At 39.2% G+C, this 24,309-nt stretch overlaps 1 protein-coding gene across 4 annotated transcripts in view; it reads left to right on the top strand.

The window, feature by feature from the left end:
• N4BP2 (NEDD4 binding protein 2) overlaps window positions 1-24,309 on the top strand; it is a 462,788-nt gene that overhangs the window by 369,531 nt on the left and 68,948 nt on the right. For all 4 annotated transcript variants that reach the window (XM_053704039.1, XM_053704038.1, XM_053704041.1 and 1 more), the window contains exon 14: window positions 16,034-16,216. In XM_053704039.1, coding sequence (XP_053560014.1) covers window positions 16,034-16,216 — 183 coding nt within the window. The remainder of the gene's footprint in view (window positions 1-16,033; window positions 16,217-24,309) is intronic.

The following is a 24,309-nucleotide window of genomic DNA, read 5'->3' as shown; positions in this document are numbered from 1 at the left end:
TCTTTCTTTCTTTCATGTAATTAGCAAGAGTCCATGAGCTAGTGACGTATGGGATATACATTCCTACCAGGAGGGGCAAAGTTTCCCAAACCTCAAAATGCCTATAAATACACCCCTCACCACACCCACAATTCAGTTTTACAAACTTTGCCTCCTATGGAGGTGGTGAAGTAAGTTTGTGCTAGATTCTACGTTGATATGCGCTCCGCAGCAAGTTGGAGCCCGGTTTTCCTCTCAGCGTGCAGTGAATGTCAGAGCGATGTAGGAGAGTATTGCCTATTTTGAATGCACTGATCTCCTTCTACGGGGTCTATTTCATAGGTTCTCTGTTATCGGTCGTAGAGATTCATCTCTTACCTCCCTTTTCAGATCGACGATATACTCTTATTTATATACCATTACCTCTGCTGATTCTCGTTTCAGTACTGGTTTGGCTTTCTACAAACATATAGATGAGTGTCCTGGGGTAAGTAAATCTTATTTTCTGTGACACTCTAAGCTATGGTTGGGCACTTTGTTTATAAAGTTCTAAATATATGTATTCAAACATTTATTTGCCTTGACTCAGAATGTTCAACATTCCTTACTTTCAGACAGTCCGTTTCATATTTGGGATAATGCATTTGAATCAATCATTTTTTCTTACCTTAAAAAATTTGACTCTTTTTTCCCTGTGGGCTGTTAGGCTCGCGGGGGCTGAAAATGCTTCATTTTATTGCGTCATTCTTGGCGCAGACTTTTTTGGCGCAAAAAATCTTTTCAGTTTCCGGCGTCATACGTGTCGCCGGAAGTTGCGTCCTTTTTTACGTCCTTTTGCGCCAAAAATGTCGGCGTTCCGGATGTGGCGTCATTTTTGGCGCCAAAAAAGCATTTAGGCGCCAAATAATGTGGGCGTCTTATTTGGCGCTAAAAAATATGGGCGTCGCTTTTGTCTCCACATTATTTCAGTCTCATTTTTTCTTTGCTGTCTAGTGCTGGAACTACCAAAGCTAAGTGTATCTGCTGTAAACTTTTGGTAGCTATTCCTCCGGCTGTTGTTTGTATTAATTGTCATGACAAACTTGTTAATGCAGATAATATTTCCTTTAGTAATGTACCATTGCCTGTTGCAGTTCCTTCAACATCTAAGGTGCAGAATGTTCCTGATAACATAAGAGATTTTGTTTCTGAATCCATCAAGAAGGCTATGTCTGTTATTTCTCCTTCTAGTAAACATAAAAAAATCTTTTAAAACTTCTCTCTCTACAGATGAATTTTTAAATGAACATCATCATTCTGATTCTGATGATTCTTCTGGTTCAGAGGATTCTGTCTCAGAGATTGATGCTGATAAATCTTCATATTTATTTAAAATGGAATTTATTCGTTCTTTACTTAAAGAAGTACTAATTGCTTTAGAAATAGAGGATTCTGGTCCTCTTGATACTAATTCTAAACGTTTAGATAAGGTATTTAAATCTCCTGTGGTTATTCCAGAAGTTTTTCCTGTTCCTAATGCTATTTCTGAAGTAATTTCCAGAGAATGGGATAAATTGGGTAATTCATTTACTCCTTCTAAACGTTTTAAGCAATTATATCCTGTGCCGTCTGACAGATTAGAATTTTTGGACAAGCATTACCATATATCATTGGCTGATGTTGCTGCAGCTTCAACTTTTTGGTTGGAAACTTTAGCGCAACAAGTAACAGATCATGATTCTCATAATATTATTATTCTTCTTCAGCATGCTAATAATTTTATCTGTGATGCCATTTTTGATATTATCAGAGTTGATGTCAGGTTTATGTCTCTAGCTATTTTAGCTAGAAGAGCTTTATGGCTTAAGACTTGGAATGCTGATATGGCTTCTAAATCAACTCTACTTTCCATTTCTTTCCAGGGTAACAAATTATTTGGTTCTCAGTTGGATTCTATTATCTCAACTGTTACTGGTGGGAAAGGAACTTTTTTACCACAGGATAAAAAATCTAAGGGTAAAAACAGGGCTAATAATCGTTATCGTTCCTTTCGTTTCAACAAAGAACAAAAGCCTGATCCTTCATCCTCAGGAGCAGTTTCAGTTTGGAAACCATCTCCAGTCTGGAATAAATCCAAGCCTTCTAGAAAGGCAAAGCCTGCTTCCAAGTCCACATGAAGGTGAGGCCCTCATTCCAGCTCAGCTGGTAGGGGGCAGGTTACGTTTTTTCAAAGAAATTTGGATCAACTCTGTTCACAATCTTTGGATTCAGAACATTGTTTCAGAAGGGTACAGAATTGGTTTCAAGATAAGACCTCCTGCAAAGAGATTTTTTCTTTCCTGTGTCCCAGTAAATCCAGTGAAAGCTCAAGCATTTCTGAATTGTGTTTCAGATCTAGAGTTGGCTGGAGTAATTATGCCAGTTCCAGTTCCGGAACAGGGGATGGGGTTTTATTCAAATCTCTTCATTGTACCAAAGAAGGAGAATTCCTTCAGACCAGTTCTGGATCTAAAAATATTGAATCGTTATGTAAGGATACCAACGTTCAAAATGGTAACTGTAAGGACTATCTTGCCTTTTGTTCAGCAAGGGCATTATATGTCCACAATAGATTTACAGGATGCATATCTGCATATTCCGATTCATCCAGATCATTATCAGTTCCTGAGATTCTCTTTTCTGGACAAGCATTACCAGTTTGTGGCTCTGCCGTTTGGCCTAGCTACAGCTCCAAGAATTTTTACAAAGGTTCTCGGTGCCCTTCTGTCTGTAATCAGAGAACAGGGTATTGTGGTATTTCCTTATTTGGACGATATCTTGGTACTTGCTTAGTCTTTACATTTTAGCAGAATTTCATACGAATCGACTTGTGTTGTTTCTTCAAGATCATGGTTGGAGGATCAATTTACCAAAAAGTTCTTTGATTCCTCAGACAAGGGTAACCTTTTTGGGTTTCCAAATAGATTCAGTGTCCATGACTCTGTCTTTAATAGACAAGAGGCGTCTAAAACTGATGGTAGCTTGTCGAAACCTTCAGTCACAATCATTCCCTTCGGTAGCCTTATGCATGGAAATTCTAGGTCTTATGACTGCTGCATCGGACGCGATCCCCTTTGCTCATTTTCACATGCGACCTCTTCAGCTTTGTATGCTGAATCAATGGTGCAAGGATTACACAAAGATATCTCAATTAATATCTTTAAAACCGATTGTTCGACACTCTCTAACGTGGTGGACAGATCACCATCGTTTAATTCAGGGGGCTTCTTTTGTGCTTCCGACCTGGACTGTAATTTCAACAGATGCAAGTCTCACAGGTTGGGGAGCTGTGTGGGGATCTCTGACGGCACAAGGAGTTTGGGAATCTCAGGAGGTGAGATTACCGATCAATATTTTGGAACTCCGTGCAATTTTCAGAGCTCTTCAGTTTTGGCCTCTTCTGAAGAGAGAATCGTTCATTTGTTTTCAGACAGACAATGTCACAACTGTGGCATACATCAATCATCAAGGAGGAACTCACAGTCCTCTGGCTATGAAAGAAGTATCTCGAATTTTGGTTTGGGCGGAATCCAGCTCCTGTCTAATCTCTGCGGTTCATATCCCAGGTGTAGACAATTGGAAAGCGGATTATCTCAGTCGCCAAACGTTGCATCCGGGCGAATGGTCTCTTCACCCAGAGGTATTTCTTCAGATCGTTCAAATGTGGGAACTTCCAGAAATAGATTTGATGGCGTCCCATCTAAACAAGAAACTTCCCAGGTATCTGTCCAGATCCCGGGATCCTCAGGCGGAGGCAGTGGATGCATTATCACTTCCTTGGAAGTATCATCCTGCCTATATCTTTCCGCCTCTAGTTCTTCCAAGAGTAATCTCCAAGATTCTGAAGGAATGCTCGTTTGTTCTGCTGGTAGCTCCGGCATGGCCTCACAGGTTTTGGTATGCGGATCTTGTCCGGATGGCCTCTTGCCAACCGTGGACTCTTCCGTTAAGACCAGACCTTCTGTCACAAGGTCCTTTTTTCCATCAGGATCTGAAATCCTTAAATTTAAAGGTATGGAGATTGAACGCTTGATTCTTCGTCAAAGAGGTTTCTCTGACGCTGTGACTAATACTATGTTACAGGCTCGTAAATCTGTATCTAGAGAGATATATTATAGAGTCTGGAAGACTTATATTTCTTGGTGTATTTCTCATCATTTTTCTTGGCATTCTTTTAGAATTCTGAGAATTTTACAGTTTCTTCAGGATGGTTTAGATAAAGGTTTGTCCGCAAGTTCCTTGAAAGGACAAATCTCTGCTCTTTCTGTTCTTTTTCACAGAAAGATTGCTATTCTTCCTGATATTCATTGTTTTGTACAAGCTTTGGTTCATATAAAACCTGTCATTAAGTCAATTTCTCCTCCTTGGAGTTTGAATTTGGTTCTGGGGGCTCTTCAAGCTCCTCCGTTTGAACCTATGCATTCATTGGACATTAAATTACTTTCTTGGAAAGTTTTGTTCCTTTTGGCCATCTCTTCTGCCAGAAGAGTTTCTGAATTATCTGCTCTTTCTTGTGAGTCTCCTTTTCTGATTTTTCATCAGGATAAGGCGGTGTTGCGAACTTCTTTTGAATTTTTACCTAAAGTTGTGAATTCCAACAACATTAGTAGAGAAATTGTGGTTCCTTCATTATGTCCTAATCCTAAGAATTCTAAGGAGAAATCGCTGCATTCTTTGGATGTTGTTAGAGCTTTGAAATATTATGTTGAAGCTACTAATCTTTCAGAAAGACTTCTAGTCTATTTGTTATCTTTTCCGGTTCTAGAAAAGGCCAGAAAGCTTCTGCCATTTCTTTGGCATCTTGGTTGAAATCTTTAATTCATCTTGCCTATGTTGAGTCGGGTAAAACTCCGCCTCAGAGAATTACAGCTCATTCTACTAGGTCAGTTTCTACTTCCTGGGCGTTTAGGAATGAAGCTTCGGTTGATCAGATTTGCAAAGCAGCAACTTGGTCCTCTTTGCATACTTTTACTAAATTCTACCATTTTGATGTATTTTCTTCTTCTGAAGCAGTTTTTGGTAGAAAAGTACTTCAGGCAGCGGTTTCAGTTTGAATCTTCTGCTTATGTTTTTCGTTAAACTTTATTTTGGGTGTGTATTATTTTCAGCAGGAATTGGCTGTCTTTATTTTATCCCTCCCTCTCTAGTGACTCTTGTGTGGAAAGATCCACATCTTGGGTAATCATTATCCCATACGTCACTAGCTCATGGACTCTTGCTAATTACATGAAAGAAAACATAATTTATGTAAGAACTTACCTGATAAATTCATTTCTTTCATATTAGCAAGAGTCCATGAGGCCCGACCTTTTTTTGGGGTGGTTATGATTTTTTTGTATAAAGCACAATTATTCCAATTCCTTATTTTATATGCTTTCGCACTTTTTTCTTATCACCCCACTTCTTGGCTATTCGTTAAACTGAATTGTGGGTGTGGTGAGGGGTGTATTTATAGGCATTTTAAGGTTTGGGAAACTTTGCCCCTCCTGGTAGGAATGTATATCCCATACGTCACTAGCTCATGGACTCTTGCTAATATGAAAGAAATGAATTTATCAGGTAAGTTCTTACATAAATTATGTTTTTTTTTTTTGTTTTTTGTTTTTGAGATACAGAACTGCTTAATAATAGTGATCCAACAAAACTTGAAACGGTCACAGAAAAACGGTATTAGACGTACAACCACTCCTGTGTATAAAAATAAAATGTAACACAAAAAAAGGGGAAAATCTCCACAATAAAGCTCTCATTATATGAGTATTTTACCTCCTCCACATAACAACCTCACCAAAGCAAAACACTAGAGAGTATGTAGCATGCACGCTGAAGATGGTGACCACTTCACAGAAACAACTGCAAGAGAGGGGCAGGAGCGCTGAATTTGTGCAAAACAAAATTACCCTAAAACCTCCATAGCACTCTAGAGAATAGCGCACCACTGTTCATGAAATTACCCTGTTCAAAGCAAAATAAACAGTGCCTCGCTAGTGCAGCAAGCACTTTGAGCCTCAAGCTTAGTAATTCTTCACTGTGTAGAAGAAACAGTGTCTGTCTGATAAACTAATGTAGGAGTAAGGATCCCGAAATTTGTGATTAAGTATACTCTGAGTTTTATTGTGTAAAGCCCATTCAGTAAATTGTACATGCTAAGAGCCTGTGGGCTGTGTAAGTGCCAATAAACTTAGCTGAGAGAACACCCACTCCATCATGCTTAGCCAGCTGCAGGGACCCTGCGTTCAGAAGAAGAGCCATTCCTAGTTCGACAACAGTAACTCAGGGTCTGCTGGAGAATTACTCTCACTGCCTAAGATCATGCTCGATTTTTCCCGGGCACCCCAAAAATTTACATGGACTCCTAATTGCCTAGCCCACAAATTGTATTTCTTTAAAGAACCTCCACTAACTGCCTTTTTATAATTTGCTAGCACAGCATTAAAAGTAGCGTTAGTGGTTGACATAACAAGGACCATACACATATTTAGGCGGACATTTATTGTGGTGAGTGCGATATATGCCATATGTATACCCCTCTACTCTGTACAGGCTTCTATACAAAAAAGAGGGTGGGTGTGGGGAGGGGCAAAGAAAGCTGTAGAAATTGAGTGCATGTAGTATTAGCACTCACAAAATATTAAGGTATATTATCATTAATGGATAAGTATTTACCAGTTCCCACGGATAAGTATTAAGTACCACTGATAAGTATTTGGTGGCCCCCCTTCTCCCCCTCCCAACCTAGCACTACTGAAGACTTTTAAACTTGCTCCATGGGATGTGTAAGTAATAAATTATGAGCTGCAGACACACCTGCAGCTGAAATTTATACTCACTGCTCTGTAAATCTAACCCTATAAGCTTTGCACATAGTTTATTCATGTTATGTTCAGAGCTTATAGGGTTACATGCACAGAACAGTGAGTATACATTTCAGCTGCCAGTGTGTCTGCAACCTAATTTATTACTTATACAACCCATGAATCAAGTTTAAAAATCATCCCACTGTAGTGGTGGGATAAGGGGGTCTGGCAAATACTTATTCCTTGTTTATTCCAATGTTATCATTGTTTGTAGATAATACACTGAACCAGTAGCAGCCCATACATCTGTAGCTTTATCCTGCACCAAAACCCACTAATAAATCAGGTGTCATATGTTACAATGAGCTGACCCATCATAAACATGTTCTTTTTTGTGTGTTTACAAGGGTATCCTGCAAAGCTCATGGTTAAAGGGACACTAAACCTTGAAATAAACTTAATCTCTATCGATCTACACATATATAACAATAATATGTATAATATGCTTGCATTTTCGTATTTCAAGCGTTATAGAGATATTCTGATTCAAAATTTAATTGTTTTCCAAACCCACACTTAGAAGCTCTGTCGTTCCTAACGAATAGCGACGGATAACCTGCGTTATCAATATGGCCGCAAACCTCCGTACTGCGCATGCGCGATCTATCTAACGCGTCATATGCAACGTCACCGTCCTGTGGAGCAGCTGACAGTCTGAATCTATCCTTCTCCTCACAGATGTTACAGCGGTCTCTAAGAGGTAAGATCGCAACGCTTAGCTGCGAGAATTCCCCTAGTAATAACGAGCATACAATATTTATTTCTGAATGTAACTTATATTTAAAAGAGATATATGATTAATGCTATATACAATTTTGACATTATTCTGAAGCCAAATCTTTATATCGATGACAATTAGATAGCAGCGCTTAGATCCGAGAAATCCTCTAGATATAACGAGCATAAAATATTTATGAATGTAAGCCATATTTAAATAAGAAATATGATTAATGCTGTATATAATTTTAATCATATTGTTAAGCCAAATGTTGATATCACTGACAACTTGATCGCAACGCTTAGCAATCAGAATTCCCCTAGAAATAACGAGCAGTAAATCTTATGCTTTTAAAAGGCAAATTTTTATTATGTTAAAATAAGAGATACTATTTCGGGGATTGTTAATTTTCATGAAACTAGGAAGCCAAATATTGATGAATTGCGCATGCGCAGGGTGACGGATCCATACGTTAATTATATGCACGATAACAGACTGCTATTGGACACACGATATTGTAATTCAGGAGGAGTAAAAGGGGGTTTGGCTTGGATGACGTGGTTTGAAGCAAATAATATATAGTTTTATTGCGGAATAAACGCTCGTTTACAGTTCAGACCAGGTACAGTTTATTTATTAAGTTGTTTTCAATTGATTTCTTTAATTTAAGTAGATTGAAAAAACTAAAGTTTTGGAATCCTTTAACAACATTGAGTGTCATTTGCTATCCAGGAGCAAAAGAAAAGTGTAACTGCTAAGTAAATGCTACATACAGCTTTTTCAGTGTAGATGAAAAGCACAGATATGACAGTTTAATGCCAGAACATTATTTCACAAGACCGCTCCTCTATTTTATTACCCTGTATGGACTAAAAAGACTAGAATAACAGACATTCTATGATCCTCAGAAAAACTCTGATATTGCAATTACTATTTTAAAAAAAAATCAGTAACCTGAATAAAACAGCTGCACCATTCTTTGGAATTTAAAGTAACTTTTTTTTTAAGCATTTTGGACCAAGCTTCATAGGATCTGTGTTTATTTGTATGTGTGTGTGTGTACCTGCTGGATGTGTGTATTCATTCCTTCTTATCTGTGTCTGTCCATCTCTCAGCCTCTTTGTGTCTGCTTGACACTGTGTATGTGTGCGGCGGTTGGGACAGTTAGGAGGAGCCATATGAAGGGCAACATGAAAAAGACACACATGCATATTTTTTTGGAAATAAGCAAGCTATGTCCCTTGTCCTGCATCATTTATTAAACAAAATATAATCCATGTTCTTGTATTAATGAACGCAGGAAAACTAACACAGTAACACAGCTTACTTTTTTAACCAAATGATGCAGGTGAATGCATGTAAAAAACAACAAACAACAAACAGGAAACAATGTACCATCATTAGTTGCTTAAAAAATAATATATATATATATATATATATATACCTGTATATGTGTATGTATATATATATATATATATATATATACACACACACATACATACATACATACATACATACTTACATACTATCTCACAAAAGTGAGTACATCCCTAACATTTTTGTACAAATGTTATATCTTTTCATGTGACAACACAGAAGAAATGTAAAGTAGTGAGTGTACAGCCTGTATAACAGTGTAAATGTGCTGTCCCCTCAAAATAACTCAAAACACAGCCTTTAACCCGTTTGGGACCAGGGCTATTGTTACATTTCTGCGGTGTTTGTGTTTAGCTGTTATTTTCCTCTTTCTCATTTAATGTACCCACACATATTTTATACCCTTTTCTCGCCATTAAATGGACTTTCTAAAGATACCATTATTTTCATCATATCTTAGAACTTTATAAAAATAAATATGATGAAAAAATTGAAAAAAACACACACTTTTTCTAACTTTGACCCCCAAAATCTGTTACACATCTACAACCACCAAAACACACCCATGCTAAATAGTTTCTAAATTTTGTCCTGAGTTTAGAAATATCCAATGTTTACATGTTCTTTGCTTTTTTGCAAGTTATAGGGCACTTTGCTATTTTTTCTCTCCAAAATTAGCGATAGTTACATTGGAACACTGATATCTGTCAAGAATCCCTGAATATCCCTTGACATGTATATATTTTTATTTTTAGTAGACAACCCAACGTATTGATCTAGGCCCATTTTGGTATATTTCATGCCACCATTTCACTGCCAAATGCTATCAAATAAAAAAAATGTGTTCCCTTTTTCACAAACTTTTTCACAAACTTTAGGATTCTCACTGAAATTATTTACAAACAAGTTGTGCAATTATGGCACAAATGGTTGTAAATGCTTCTCTGGGATGCTCTTTGTTCAGAAATAGCAGGCATATATGGCTTTTGCATTGCTTTTTGGTAATTAGAAGCCCGCTAAATGCCGCTGCGCACAACACTTGTATTATGCCCAGCAGTGACAGGGTTAATTAGGGAGCTTGTAGGGAGCTTGCAGGGTTAATTTTAGCTTTAGTGTAGAGATCAGCCTCCCACCTGACACATCCCACTCCCTGATTTCTCCCAAACTCCTCTCATCCCTCCCCCACCCCACAATTGTCCCTGCCATCTTAAGTACTGGCAAGAAATTCTGCCAGTACTAAAATAAAAGGCTTTTTTTTTCATTTAACAAAATAAATAAAATAAATAAATATAGATATATATTCTGCTGTGTAGGATACCCCCTTAGCTGCCCCTCCCCCCCAAGAGCTCTCTAACACTCCCCCACTTACTGTTTTCCACCATTTTGGGTACTCTTTTTCTGTAGTGTAGCTGCCCCCCCTCCATACCCTACCCCCTCCCCCTCCCAGATCTATTTGGAAAAAATATTTTCCCCCTCCTCTTCCACCCACCACCGCCACCCTCTCTCACCACTTCGTCAATTTTAAACTATACAGATCGCGCGCACGCACCTGACAATCGTTTCCAACTGCTGGCCGGAAGTTTGCCAGTGATGGGTCACCCAGAGTGGCTCTCTGCATCGGTGTGCCAAAAAAGGTATTGCAGTGATGCCTCAATATCGAGGCATCATGCCAATATCTTATAATCTGCTGGAAGCGTTAAGGATCGTTTCCAGAGCTTCAAACCCCAGAGGACGTGCCAGGCACGTCCTTGGTCATTACGGGTAGTTTTTTGTAGGGCGTACTTTGCACGTCCTCGGTCGTTAAAGGTTTAATGTCTAAACCGTTGGCAACAAAAGTGAGTACACTCAATTCGCCATTTTTCCTCCCCGTGTCATGTAACTCGTTAGTGTTACATCTTTGCCCCTCTCTCCTTCATGGCTCCCTCAACTGCTGTAACATATTCCCAATGAAACACTCGACTTTGTAGGCACCTGGCAGCACAATTCTTACTAAAATAAATGCCCTCATAAAAAAAAAAAAAAAAAAAAAAAAAATTTTTTTTTTTTTTTTTTTTTTTATTATTGACAGGCAGGCGCCCCTCACTGCAAGGCGCCTGTAGGCACATGCCTACTGTGCCTAATGGGAAATCCGGCCCTGGTTATCGCTCTCACACTCTCATACTGGTCACTGGAAGTTCAACATGTCACCTCGTGGCAAAGAACTCTCTGAGGATCTGAAAAAAAGAATTGTTGCTCTACATAAAGATGGCCTATGCTATAAGAAGATTGCCAAGACCCTGAAACTGAGCTGCAGCACGGTGGGCAAGACCATACAGCGGTTTCACAGGACAGGTTCCACTCAGAACAGGCCTCCCCATGGTCGACCAAAGACTTGCACTTGCTTAGCGTCATATCCAGAGGTTGTCTTTGGGAAATAGACGTATGAGTGCTGCCAGCATTGCTGCAGAGGTTGAAGGGGTGGGGGGGACGGCCGTTCAGTGTTCAGACCATACGCCGCACACTGCATCAAATTTGTCTGTATGGCTGTCGTTCAAGAAGGAAGCCTTTTCTAAAGATGATGCACAAGAAAGCCTGCTAACAGTTTGCTGAAGACAAGCAGACTAAGGACATGGATTACTGGAACCATGTGCTGTGGTCCGATGAGACCAAGATACACTTATTTGGTTCAGATGGTTTCAAGCGTGTGTGGCGGCATCCAGGTGAGGAGTACAAAGCAAGTGTGTCTTGCCTACAGTCACGCATGGTGGTGGGAGTGTCATGATCTGGGCCTGCATGAGTGCTGCCGGCACTGGGGAGCTACAGTTCATTGAGGGAACCATGAATGCCAACATGTACTGTGACATACTGAAGCAGAGCATGACCCCCTCCCTTCTGAGACTGGGCCGCAGGGCAGTATTCCAACATAACTACCCCAAACACACCTCCAAGACGACCACTGCCTTGCTAAAGAAGCTGAAGGTAAAGGTGATGGACTGGCCAAGCATTTCTTCAGACCTAAACCCTATTGAGCATCTGTGGGGCATCCTCAAACAGAAGGTGGGGGAGCGCAAGATCTCTATTATCCACCAGCTCCGTGATGTTGTCATGGAGGAGTGGAAGAGGACTCCAGTGGCAACCTGTAAAGTACTGGTGAACTCCATGCCCAAGAGGGTTAAGGCATTGCTGGAAAATAATGGTTGCCACTCAAAATATTGACACTGTGGGCCCAATTTGGACTCTCTTTTGTTGCCAACGGGTTAGACATTAATGTGTGTTTTGTTATTTTGAGGGGACAGCAAATTTACACTGTTATACAGGCTGTACACTCACTACTTTACATTGTAGCAAAGTGTCATTTCTTCAGTGTTGTCGCATGAAAAGATATAATAAAATATTTACAAAAATGTTTAGGGGTGTACTCACTTTTGTGGGATACTGTGTTTGTATGTATGTATATGTGTGTGTGTATGTATGTATGTATCTATCTATATATATATATATATATATATATATATATATATATATATATATATACAGGTAGCCCTCAGTTTACGCTGGGGTTAGGTTCCAGAAGGAATGGTTGTAAATCGAAACCGTTGTAAATTGAGACCCAGTTTATAATGTAAGTCAATGGGAAGTGAGGGAGTTAGGTTCCAGGACCCTCTCAGAATTGGTATAAGTAACACCTAATACATTACTTTTAAAGCTTTGAAATGAAGACTTTAAATGCTAAACAACATTATAAACCTAATAAAATAATCACACAACACAGAATATATAATTAAACTAAGTTAAATTAACAAAAACATTTGTTAAACAGCATTATAAACCTAATAAAATAATCGCACAACACAGACTGCAAACCGTTCTTTCTATGCATTCCAATCTGGACTGATTTATAGACTGAAAGATCTTGTTCCTTTGCAAGCTGCTCGATAGCTCAGGTCTGGTTAAACTGATTAATTTCAGCTTGCTTGGCGTGCATATCTTTGCTGCAACACAAGCGTACAGCTCCACCTACTGGCTATTTTCATCAATGCACTGCTTTTCAATGCTTTTCAATAGCAGTCATATGACTGTAAAATAAGGTTGTTATTCTGAAACGGTGCAAATTGAACCGTTGTAAACTGAGGGCCACCTGTGTGTGTGTGTGTGTGTATATATATATATATATATATATATATATATATATACACACACAGCCAAAATACAAGAAAGGGTATATGCACTCTCACCAGCTACCATCAACTGCCAGGGTGCTCTGTAGGAAAATTCATCAGCAAAATTGAAAAAAGCACTCAATGGTCTTCAGATAACAAATCCAAATAAAATGTATTAGTGATGTTTCGGGACAAATAGCGTCCCTTCCTCTGACCAACAGAAACTGCAAGCAAACAAACTAATAAAGGCCTGTTAAGCCCTCCCCTAAAGAGGCCACCAATGAATGAAGGCCGTGTGCAAACCTATTAAGACTGTACCAATTGACAGAAAATGTGATCTTAAACAAACATATATAGTGTCAAATGTCTGAATCGTGTATCAAGTGTATATAATATATAAATAGATAAACAAACAAGGTGTACAAAAACTACATATGTGTCCCTCATTAGAAGTCCATGAAACCAACCCTGGCAAAGTAGGAGCCCGCATATGGAACATTCCAAATCCGTAAAACACACACCCCCATGGGAGTTAACCATCCAAATATAAACAAATATTCAATAAGTTCGATCAAAGACTTAGAACATCCACTAAAATAGTGTAAATAAAGAAAGTAAATAAACCTCTGGTTACCAGTCTAAACGCATTTATATCAAAGAAAAAGCGCATTTATATCAAAGAAAAACTCATGTCCATTTTAGCATAATAAGACATTTTTACTTGTCAAAGCCGATCGTAGTAAAACTCAGCCACCCCTCCCGTTGCCTGATTGGTCAGGGACCGCAATTCAACAAACCACTGATAGGCTCACTACAGCGATGTGTGAGCGATAGTAAACAAACCATCCACATCGTACACGCAGAATATTTCATCATATTGCTAGAACGCATCAGACCTCAGAATCATCAAAATTATTAAACAGCGCTGTATATCATCTCACAAACTGTTGCGAGCGCCACAGACATACATATTACTATCACCAATAGTATAATAAAATCATAAAGTACCTAGTTCATTATGCCTACAATTCTCAGTATGAAAACCAAAAACAAAAAATTGAAACAAAAATAGCCGCTATTTTGCGATCTCATAATTTACATCAAACGGACCATTCAAGGCAATAAGTCCAGTGCTAATCTAGCAGGCAGATACCTGCACATAAATAAAGCACCAATCATCAGGGCCACAAGCGCCCACGGTGTAATTCAATGACCAATCACAACGCTGTCTTTCCATACCGCGTCTGCACCAAGCATATAGGACATGATGACTATCACAACTAGATCAAACATAACTCACATCTCTGAATCCAGATGATCAAAAGAATTTAATACTGTCTCTAATTCACGCACCGGTTAATAATAACCAAAATAAATATAAAACAATCCTAAATAATGTGAGGAGTCCCTAAGACTGTCAGAACACTATCCCATATTATAAAGCAAAAAGCTCAGTGTGTCAGTAATAATAATAATCATAAAAATACCATCTATTGTGCGTACCCAAAATTCAAAATAACACAAAATATACTTCCCCTTCTTTAAATAAACCCAAATTCCCCCCACTGGGGCTCAACCACCGCCAGGCAAAGATAGAATCAGGACAAGCCATCAAAATCGCTAGTGTTTAAATAGTGATGTGTGCACATGAAAAAACAATATACATATAAAATCGTATGACCCCATATATGTATATTGTTTTTTCATGTGCACACGGCCTTCATTCATTGGTGGCCTCTTTAGGGGAGGGCTTAACAGGCCTTTATTAGTTTGTTTGCTTACAGTTTCTGTTGGTCAGAGGAAGGGACGCTATTTGTCCCGAAACGTCACTAATAAATTTTATTTGGATTTGTTATCTGAAGACCAGTGAGTGCTTTTTTCAATTTTGCTGATATATATATATATATATATATATATATATATATATATGGCAATAGGTCCAGCACTAGTCAGAAATTCATAATAGATGGCGAAGTGCACGTCCGCCTGAGGGTCCTGCTCACCTCAAATATGTAAATCCAAAAGGAAAAGAACAAATGGCGCCAGCACTATTTCTTAAAAGTTGAAAAACCTTTATTGGGGCGTCGTCATGAAAGAACAGCAACGTTTCGGGTAACAAAAGTGAGCATGATTAAGGGTTTTGTTACACGAAACGTTGCTGTTCTTTCATGATGATTCCCCAATAAAGGTTTTTCAACTTTTAAGAAACAGTACTGGCGCCATTTGTTCTTTTCCTTTTGGATTTATATATATATATATATATATATATATATATATATATATATATATATATATATGTGTGTGTGTGTATATGTATTATACCTTTTTGCCTTTAGTGTTGTTATACCTTGGGAGATTTTCAATGTAAGTTATTAGTAGTTACGTTTAAAATAATGTTATTCTGTTTTATGCCACTATACTCCCTAGATTTGTGGAATGGCTCCTACCTTTTTAAAACTTTAATATATTTGTTGAGCACTGGCCTATGGTACTCTTCTACACCATCAGTTGTGTTCTTTATTCTCAGAGGGGAATTTCCAGGAAAGAACATCTTTTTTCTGTTCTGAAAATTAGAAAAGCCACAAAGCTAAATTACATTAAAAAAAGGCCAAAATAAATAAAGTATATTGCAAAGCTGTTATGCATAACTAAATCTTTTATATTAACCCCTTAACGGCACTACATAGCCAGTATGTTGCATGTCATTAAGGTTTTTTTTATCCAAGACTGTTACTGTTTGCCTCACTCCAGGAGGAATTCGCTATGGTGCGGTTTCTCTGCTGTCCCAAATTAATTAACCCTTCATTAAAAACAGTGCTGTCATTAAGGGGTTACAATTTCAAGGTGTTTACTGTCCCTTTATATAGTATTAAGTATGTAGTTTGCAGGTGATATGAGATACCTTATTTGTTTTTGCATATTTTATTTTCCATGTACATTTCAAGAAATCTAAAGTGGACAAGGATATCCCAAATGATCAATGTTTCCAGGACTTTGAATATCCAGAGTATGACGACTTTAGAGCAGAAGCTTTCTTATATCGTAAGAAGCAGCAAGAAAGCTTTAGAAAAGCAGAGGAAGCTTACAATAGGGGTATGAAGCAGGTTGCAACTTACTACGCACAACAGGTATGTCAGTATTGCTCCTATATAGTAATACCAAAAACATACTTTTCTTTTTTCATATAACACAATTTTAGTTCCTGCAAATCCTCCTATAAAACCTTATGCTTAAAGGGCCATAATACCCAAATGTTTAAACACTTGAAAGTGATGCAGCATAGCTGTAAAAAGCTGACTAGAAAATATCTGCTGAACATCTCTATGTAAAAAAGAAAGATATTTTACCTAAAAAGTTCCTCAGTAGCCACCTCCCATTGTAAAGGATTTCTAAGCAGCATTTTAGTGTGTCTGTCCTGGGACAGCTGAAAGGATGAGCATCATGCACTCTCATGCTATTTCACCAATCAGGTAAAGGAAGCTTACTATGAAATCTCATGAGATTTAAGTTAAATCTCATGAGATCACAGTAAGAGTTCATGACCTCGGCACTGCTGATGCTGATTGCTGTTCATTTCTTCATTTTTTTTTTATTTTTACCTGCAGCTGGGAGCAGGTGAGTATAACTTTTTACACAGAACTTACTCTGCTGAGCTGAGGAGATTGTGAAGTAAAATAGCTTCCTTTTTTACATAGAGATACTCAGGTGATATTTTCCTGTCAGCTTTTTACAGTTATACTGCATCAGTTTCAAGTGATTTAGCATATGAGTATTATGTCCCTTTAAAGAACCAGTAAATACAGTAGATTTGCATAATCAACAAATGCATGCTAAAAAGATAATGCAATAGCACTTAGTCTCAACTTCAAATGAATAGTAGATTTTTTTTCTGACAAATTTCAAATGTATGTCTGTTTCCACTCCTGTGTCATGTGACAGCCATCAGCCAATCACAAATGCATATTGGAGTTGTTGAATCAAAAATTGTAAATATGAAAAGACTGCACTTTTTGTTAATAAAAGTAAATGGAAAATGTGTTTAAAATTGCATGTTCTATCTGAATCTTGAAAGTTTAATTTTGACTTGAGTGTCCCTTTAAAGGGATATGAAACCCCAATTTTTTCTTTCATGATTTAAATAGAGTATGCAGTTTTAATACACTTTCTAATTTACTCCTATTATTGCAATTTCTTTGTTCTCTTGGTATTAAGAGACTTGGTAGCAAGAGCACTAGGTGGCAGCACTCTTTCCTGCCATGTAGTGTTTCAGACACTTGGATTTTTTTATTAAATTGTATGCCCTGTCTGAATCATAAAAGAACATTTTTTGGGTTTCATATCCCTTTAAGCTGTTTCCAGTTTTTTTCATTTAGGAAGGAAGTTAAGGTGATTTATTTTTTTTATTTTATTTTAGATAAATAATATTTATTCTAATGGTTAGAGGATATGCTATTTCAGTCTTCCTACTCTACAGCTTTTCCTTTCTCAGTTTCCTAATGATTTTGTTGGCGGATAGAATGCTTTCAAGAATAATTTAGGATTTACTAGACCTGTGCATCCAGGGCTGTTCTAGAAAAATAAAATTGGCGGAGGAGGGAATACGCCCTGAAAAGCTTGGGCACTAAAATTCACGGAAAGCTGCAGAAGTATTTGGTTTAATCAGAGTTATCACAAGCGCTACACAAGTAGAAATGTGGAATGTCATGGACAGAGTAAGGTGGTGGTGTTAGATCGGTGCATATAGTGGCACGAGGAGCTGCTAAACAAGCGTCTTCACACAATGAGGTAGAGCCTTAAAGATTAGTATTATTTTACATTCCCATGTACCCGTGTAGAGCACCCACAAAGTTCTGATGTACAGTTCCTCTTATTTGCTATAGAACAATTGCTTTTTGGTTTGCAGCTCCCGTTTTGGTCTAGTAACAGCTTCAGAGGTCTGTACCAAGGTCCTTGCTGATCTTCTAGTGAAGGTTAGAGGACATGACCCTTTTCTGGATGATATTAAAGGGGTTTAATGAAAGGCAATGAAAAAGGTAGCACTCTTTAGAAAGGTAAACACCTTTATTGGAGCAACGTTTCTGGGCCTCCTGCCTCATTATCAAGCTGACATACAATGAAATGTTAACACAAATTTTATATACAAGGCAATTAATGAGGGACCAATCCACAGGCCTTCCGGGGGCGTGTGCTAAAAATATCACACATATCATTTATCAGAATTACTTAAAGGTACAAATTTGCTTATTAACCCCTAACTGACCATAGTGAAAAGAGGGCCCTCAAAACTAGACAAAAAATTTATTAAAAACAAAGAATACAGAGGAGAGGGCATACACTAATAGGTTACCTATTTAGTTGGAATATCAATGTACATACATTATTTTTAAGTCACATCTTTATATCAGGGGCATTAAATCAAACTCCATGTTACGGCCCCTAGGTGACAGTGTCTAGTGTCCAAATCCATTTAGCTTCTCTATACAATATCCTGCCCCCCCCCCTTGGCTTTTTTTCTGGCATGGTCAATGACCATGAATCTTAATTGATTGGCCTGATGGCCTTTTTCCATAAAATGGGAGGAGACAGGAAGATGGGATGTTTTTTCATATTTAATATTAGATTTGTCTTGACAGAAGCGGTCCTTGACCTTTTGGGTGGTCTCGCCTATATATAAAAGGCCACATGGGCATTTTAGCGCATATACTACATACGTTGAGTTACATGTAAACTACCCTGGGATTTTACATTTCTTGTCTGTGTAGGGGTGTGATATTTCCCCTCCCTTTATGACGCTATTACATTGCGCGCATCCAAGGCACGGATATGTCCCCTTTTTGGGAATACCAAAAAAACTCTTTGTAGCCTCCCTTGATGGTTACTGTCTGATGAGCATGTACTAATCTTTTGCCCATAGTATTACCTTTATGGTATGCTGCCCTTGGGTAATGGTCAAACTCCTAAATCTCAGGACAGGCCTCTTTTAACAGAAACCAATTCTTTTTTATGATGTGAAAAGTTCAATTACTCATGGTATTGTATGTGCTCACAAAGGAGATTCTAGTTGAATTATCCCCTTTGTTTGTATTAGTACCTGAAGTGGGACTAGCTTGGATAGTGTCCAATTCATGTGGGCTGTAGCCTCTCTTGATGAATTTCTCCACCATCTGCCCTGACCTTTCCTGACTCTTCTCAGGGTCCGAGACTATTCTGTTTACTCATATTAGCTGAGATTTGGGAAAGCTTTTAAAAACCCTAGGACGATGAAAGCTAGATCTATGCAAAACCCTAGGACGATGGAAGGTAGATCTATGCAATAATGTATTGCTGTCGGTTGGCTTGGTATATTGATCAGTATCCAACCTATCACTATTTTTGTACACCATCGTGTCCAGGATCTCAATATTTACCATACTCATCTTAATACTGAATTTCAAGAATGGGACATCCCTTTCTATATCATTTTTGAGTTGTATCAGATCCTCGGGGGTGCCCCGCCACAAGATGAACAAGTCATCAATGTAGCGGACCCACACCAAGAAGAATTCCCTGTACAGAAGGGGTGTGTGTATATGTATTTCTCCTCAATCCCATCCATGACTAGGCAAGCGTATGATGGGGCCACATTGGACCCCATCGCCGTCCCCTTTTTTTGCAAGACAAATTGATTATCATACATGAAAGAATTATTAGTCAATACCAGCTCTAACAATCTGACCAGAAAATCACATTGAATTTCACTGTACAGACCACTCTGGGACAGGGCACTCCGCACACTCTCCACCCCCACCTCCTGGGGGATGACAGTGACCACAGATGCCACATCTTGTAAATTAGCATATTGTTTAATTTTATTTATTTTTTAAATTCACTTTTTTATTAAAGGAAACAGAACATGTACAACAATACAAATCTTCCCATACATACAATGCATATCCTCCTTGTTGTACATCCACTTATGCATGACAGTAGAATATAATAGCATTGGCTTTATGGAGCAATGAGTCCATGTTGTTGTGTAGCATGTTTCCGATGACTGTTCTCGACGATGTGTTCCGTTCCTTTAAGTTTTCAAACATTTTAAACCAAATACCTAATTATATAACTAATTACAATTAAACAAAGGTCCATTGACAAATAACAATTGGCAGGTTGGTTCTCTATTGTTGTTGCTCTTTATCCAGACCAAGATTGAGATTGATGGGGGAAAGAAAGACGAGAGTGGTGGGGAGGCTGAAGAAGGGGAGAAAGAAAAAAAAAAAGGGGAGGAAGAATCCCCCTCTCCCACACTGCTCAGAACAGCATCACCTCCAGAGGTTCGTGTGTCTGTGCACTACATACGATAACTCGCCTATCCTCCCCACTGTTTGTTTGTAGCATAGTGTCCAGTTGGGCGAATGGCTTCAGTACCTGTGTTTGTATAAGTGGGTCTAATGTATCTATAAATATTTTCCATTTTCTAAGAAAAGGGCGTAATCTGCACACTGTGTCTGGTCTGACATCATATTGCTCTATGAAAAGCTGCTTAAGTAGCCTATGTTTTAACTGCGCCATTGTCGGGGGTAGTTTGGAGACCCATCTTTTGAGAATACATTGTCTAGCCAACAATGTGTATAGTGAAAGGAATCTATGCAGCTGTCTATATGAATCGTCCCACCTAAGCAGAAAAATTTCTGCCTCTGTGAATGCTATCTCTGTCTGATATGTGATTTTTAGCCAGTATTGACAATGACCCCAGAACCTCCTAATCTTTGGGCAAGCGTAAAAATAATGCTGAAGTGACGGAGCTGCCGCCCCGCATTTAATACATTGGTCCGGGATTCGGCGATCCCATTTGGCTAGTCTATGTGGAGTAATATAGTCCATGTGTAGGATTCTGACCTGTGATTCTCTAAGTGAGATCGAGAGTGTGGCCTGTCTTGTTCTTTCAAGACTCTCTGTTATGTCTTGTACCGTCAAGTCTAGTGCGCAGTTGTTATTTTGTTTTGTCAGCAGTCTTGTTAGGTTCATTGGTACTTTTTGTTGTTGCAAACGTTGTGTATATGTGAGATAGTGAGAATGAACCAACCCGAAATAGTGTTTGAGCTATCGCAAAGGGCGATGGTTCCCAAAATCCTGTATTAGCCGACTGCAGAGACCCTACATAATGTCGCAACTGCAAATAGGCATAGAAATGCCCATTTGGGATCTGGAATTTGGTTTTTAATTCCTGAAAAGGACGGACCATGTGCAGCAGGGGGTCTAGAACATCCCCCAATACTTTGAGACCCGACCTCCTCCACTCACGGAAGGGGTCCTGGTCCAATCCAGCTGGGAAATCTGGGTTTCCCACAATGGGAATAAATTTTGGGGGGGGAGAATTGATCCCTAGATATCTGTGTATTTTGTGCCAGGCTCGCAGTGGATCTCTGTATACCACATTTTGAAGAATATCCGCGGTCAGTGTCTTTCCATTTCCTTAAGGTAGATATGCCAGCGATATGGGAGCAACCATCGCTGCTTCCAGTCTGGTTTCCCCAAAGTGTCCCGTGTCTAATTGCCAGTCAAGTACCAGCCTAGCCAAGGCCGCCCAATTATATAATTTGAGGCTCGGGTGGGCCAGCCCTCCCGCAGAGTATGGGAGATGAAGTTTCTCCACCGCTATCCTCAGCTTACCCCCCTTCCAGATAAAGTGGGATATTGCCTTGGTAAGCAGCTGCAAGTCTGTATGGGTCAGGATATATGGCAACATAAGCATTGGGTAGAGTATCTTGGGCAATACCGCCATCTTAACCAAGTTGCCCGATACTCCTAGGGGAAGGTTAAGCCAGTTTGTTAGTTGTGAGGCTAATTGTGTGCATTTGTTGGAAATATTCAGTCTATAGATTTTCGAGGGATCTCTGTGCAAGTGTATCCCTAGATAAGTAAGACTTTCTGTAGTTTCCACAAACGGAAAGCTATGCTGGGAGTGGGGATGTCTACAAAGCCACAAGACCTCCGACTTGGAGGCGTTTATCTTATACCCCGAAAAGTCGCCAAATTTCTCTATGGTCTGGAGGATATCACAGATGTGTGCCTGCGGAGAATCCACAAACAGCATCATGTCATCGGCATATAGTGCCAGGTGGAGGGGGGTATTCTTTATGACAATACCCGGGAAGACCTGTTTAAGCTTTGTGGCCAGTGGCTCCAACGCAACATTAAATAATAGTGGGGATAGGGGACATCCTTGTCTGGTACCCCTCTGGAGGTGGACATCCTCCGAGAAGATACCATTAGAGAGGATCCTGGCCACCGGGGAATCATAGATTTTGCCCAGCACCTTTAGAAAGGGGCTCTGAAAGCCGAACCGGCGCAGTGACTCCATCAGATGAGGCCATTCTACCCTGTCGAAGGCCTTCTATGCGTCTAAAGACAGCAGGAAGGCCTCCGAACCAGGCCCCCCAACCTTGCGCCCTTCCCTCCTCCAGTAATGGTCTATAACCTGCATCACCCTACGGAGATTCACTACCGATGAACGTTTGAATATAAAGCCCGTCTGATCCAGGTGGATCAGATCTGGCAATATGATTCTGAGTCTGTTTGCCATTATTTTCGTAAACAACTTATAGTCCACATTCAAAAGTGAAATGGGTCTATAAGATTCCGGCAAAGAGTGATCTTTGCCTGGTTTAGGGATGAGTGTGATGTGTGCCGCAATAAATTATTTTGAGGGACACGTGTCCGTTTGAATGAAGGAGTTAAACAACCTGACAAGTGTAGTGGTTATCTGTGGTTGCAGAACCTTGTAGAATTCGGATGGCAGACCGTCCGGACCTGGGGTCTTGCCCAGGGGTAAGCCTTTTAGAGTGCTAGACAGTTCATCTTGCGTAACTGGGGCATTCAATTTATCCATTTGATCTGCAGAGATCTGTGGCAGCCTCACTGAGTCCCAGAAGTGTGCCTGTGTTTCTTCAGAAACAGGGGTTTGCTTCGTGTACAGTTGTGTGTAATAGTGTTTGAAACATCTCAGAATGTCTTCAGGTGTGGTATATGACTGCCCTTTCCAGCGCAGGGTAGCAATATAAACCCTTGCCGTCTGTGCCTTGGTTAATGCCACCATCAATTTGCCCGCTCGCCCCCCAAATCTATAAAATCTGCCCGCTGTCTTTAATAATCCTGACGCTGCTTGCTGGTTGGCAAACGCGTCTAAATCTGCCTTTGCAGCTATATATTGATCATACATTGCTTTCGAGTTGGTTTGAAGGTATTGTCGGTAGGCTAGCCCTAACTGTTTTTGTAAAGTTCTATGTTTGTGTTGGGTTTTGTATTTGACTTTTGCAGCATATAGCATATTGTTTAATTTTATAAATAAAGTCCAGGGGTTTAAGGCTGTCCAGCTTCCATTGGAAGTCATCCTCTTCAGAGCTATGTTTGGCAGATCTATCTAACTAAGCTTTATATAATTGTATTTTGTGTTATTAAATACACGAGTCAAGATTTTTTTCTGTTTGTGCAGCTAATGGGCTCAATTTATTAAGCAGTGGATGCTGCTTTTGAGCCCTAGCTTAGGAGCCGGCCCATTTGTGGATAAATGTAGCCACCAATCAGTTCATTTTAATCATGAGGCCTCAGTTGATCAAATTTTTAAAGCAGCTGCTTGGTGTTCTTTGCATGCTTTTACTAAATTCTACTATTTTGATGTTTTTGCTTCCTCTGCTTCAGGCAGTTGTTTGTTTGATTCTTGTCTGTTTTCATGGTTTTTTTTAAGTGCATCCAAAAAAAAGTTTTATTTGGGTTGTGGATTTAATTTCTCAGTGAAAAAGATGTTTTTAAATCCCTCCCTTTGTTATTACTCATGGACTCCAGAGCTTGGGAATTGGTTCCCATGAGTAATGGATTTTGTACTCTCATCACCTGTATGAAAGATACCATAATTTATGTTTGGCTGATAAATTAATTTATTTAATGGTGGTGAGAGTCCACGAGATACCACCTTTTCTCTTGTAAAGGTGTATCCAGTTCACGGGTTCATCCATTACTTGTAGCAGAGCTGTCTATATAGCTCCTCCCCTATCTGCCACCCCCAGTCATTCTCTTGCAGCTCTCGACAAGAAAGGAAGTATCAAGAGATATGTGGTGAGTGTAGTTTTTACCTTCAATCAAGAGTTTGTTATTTTTAAACGGTACCGGCGTTGTACTGTTTTACTCTCAGGCAGAAATTGGAAGAAGAATCTGCCTGGAGGTTGATGATCTTAGCGGTTTG

Source organism: Bombina bombina, chromosome 2 (genome assembly GCF_027579735.1).
Source record: "Bombina bombina isolate aBomBom1 chromosome 2, aBomBom1.pri, whole genome shotgun sequence".
Taxonomy (NCBI): domain Eukaryota; kingdom Metazoa; phylum Chordata; class Amphibia; order Anura; family Bombinatoridae; genus Bombina; species Bombina bombina.
This window is presented reverse-complemented; position numbering and strand designations above follow the sequence as displayed.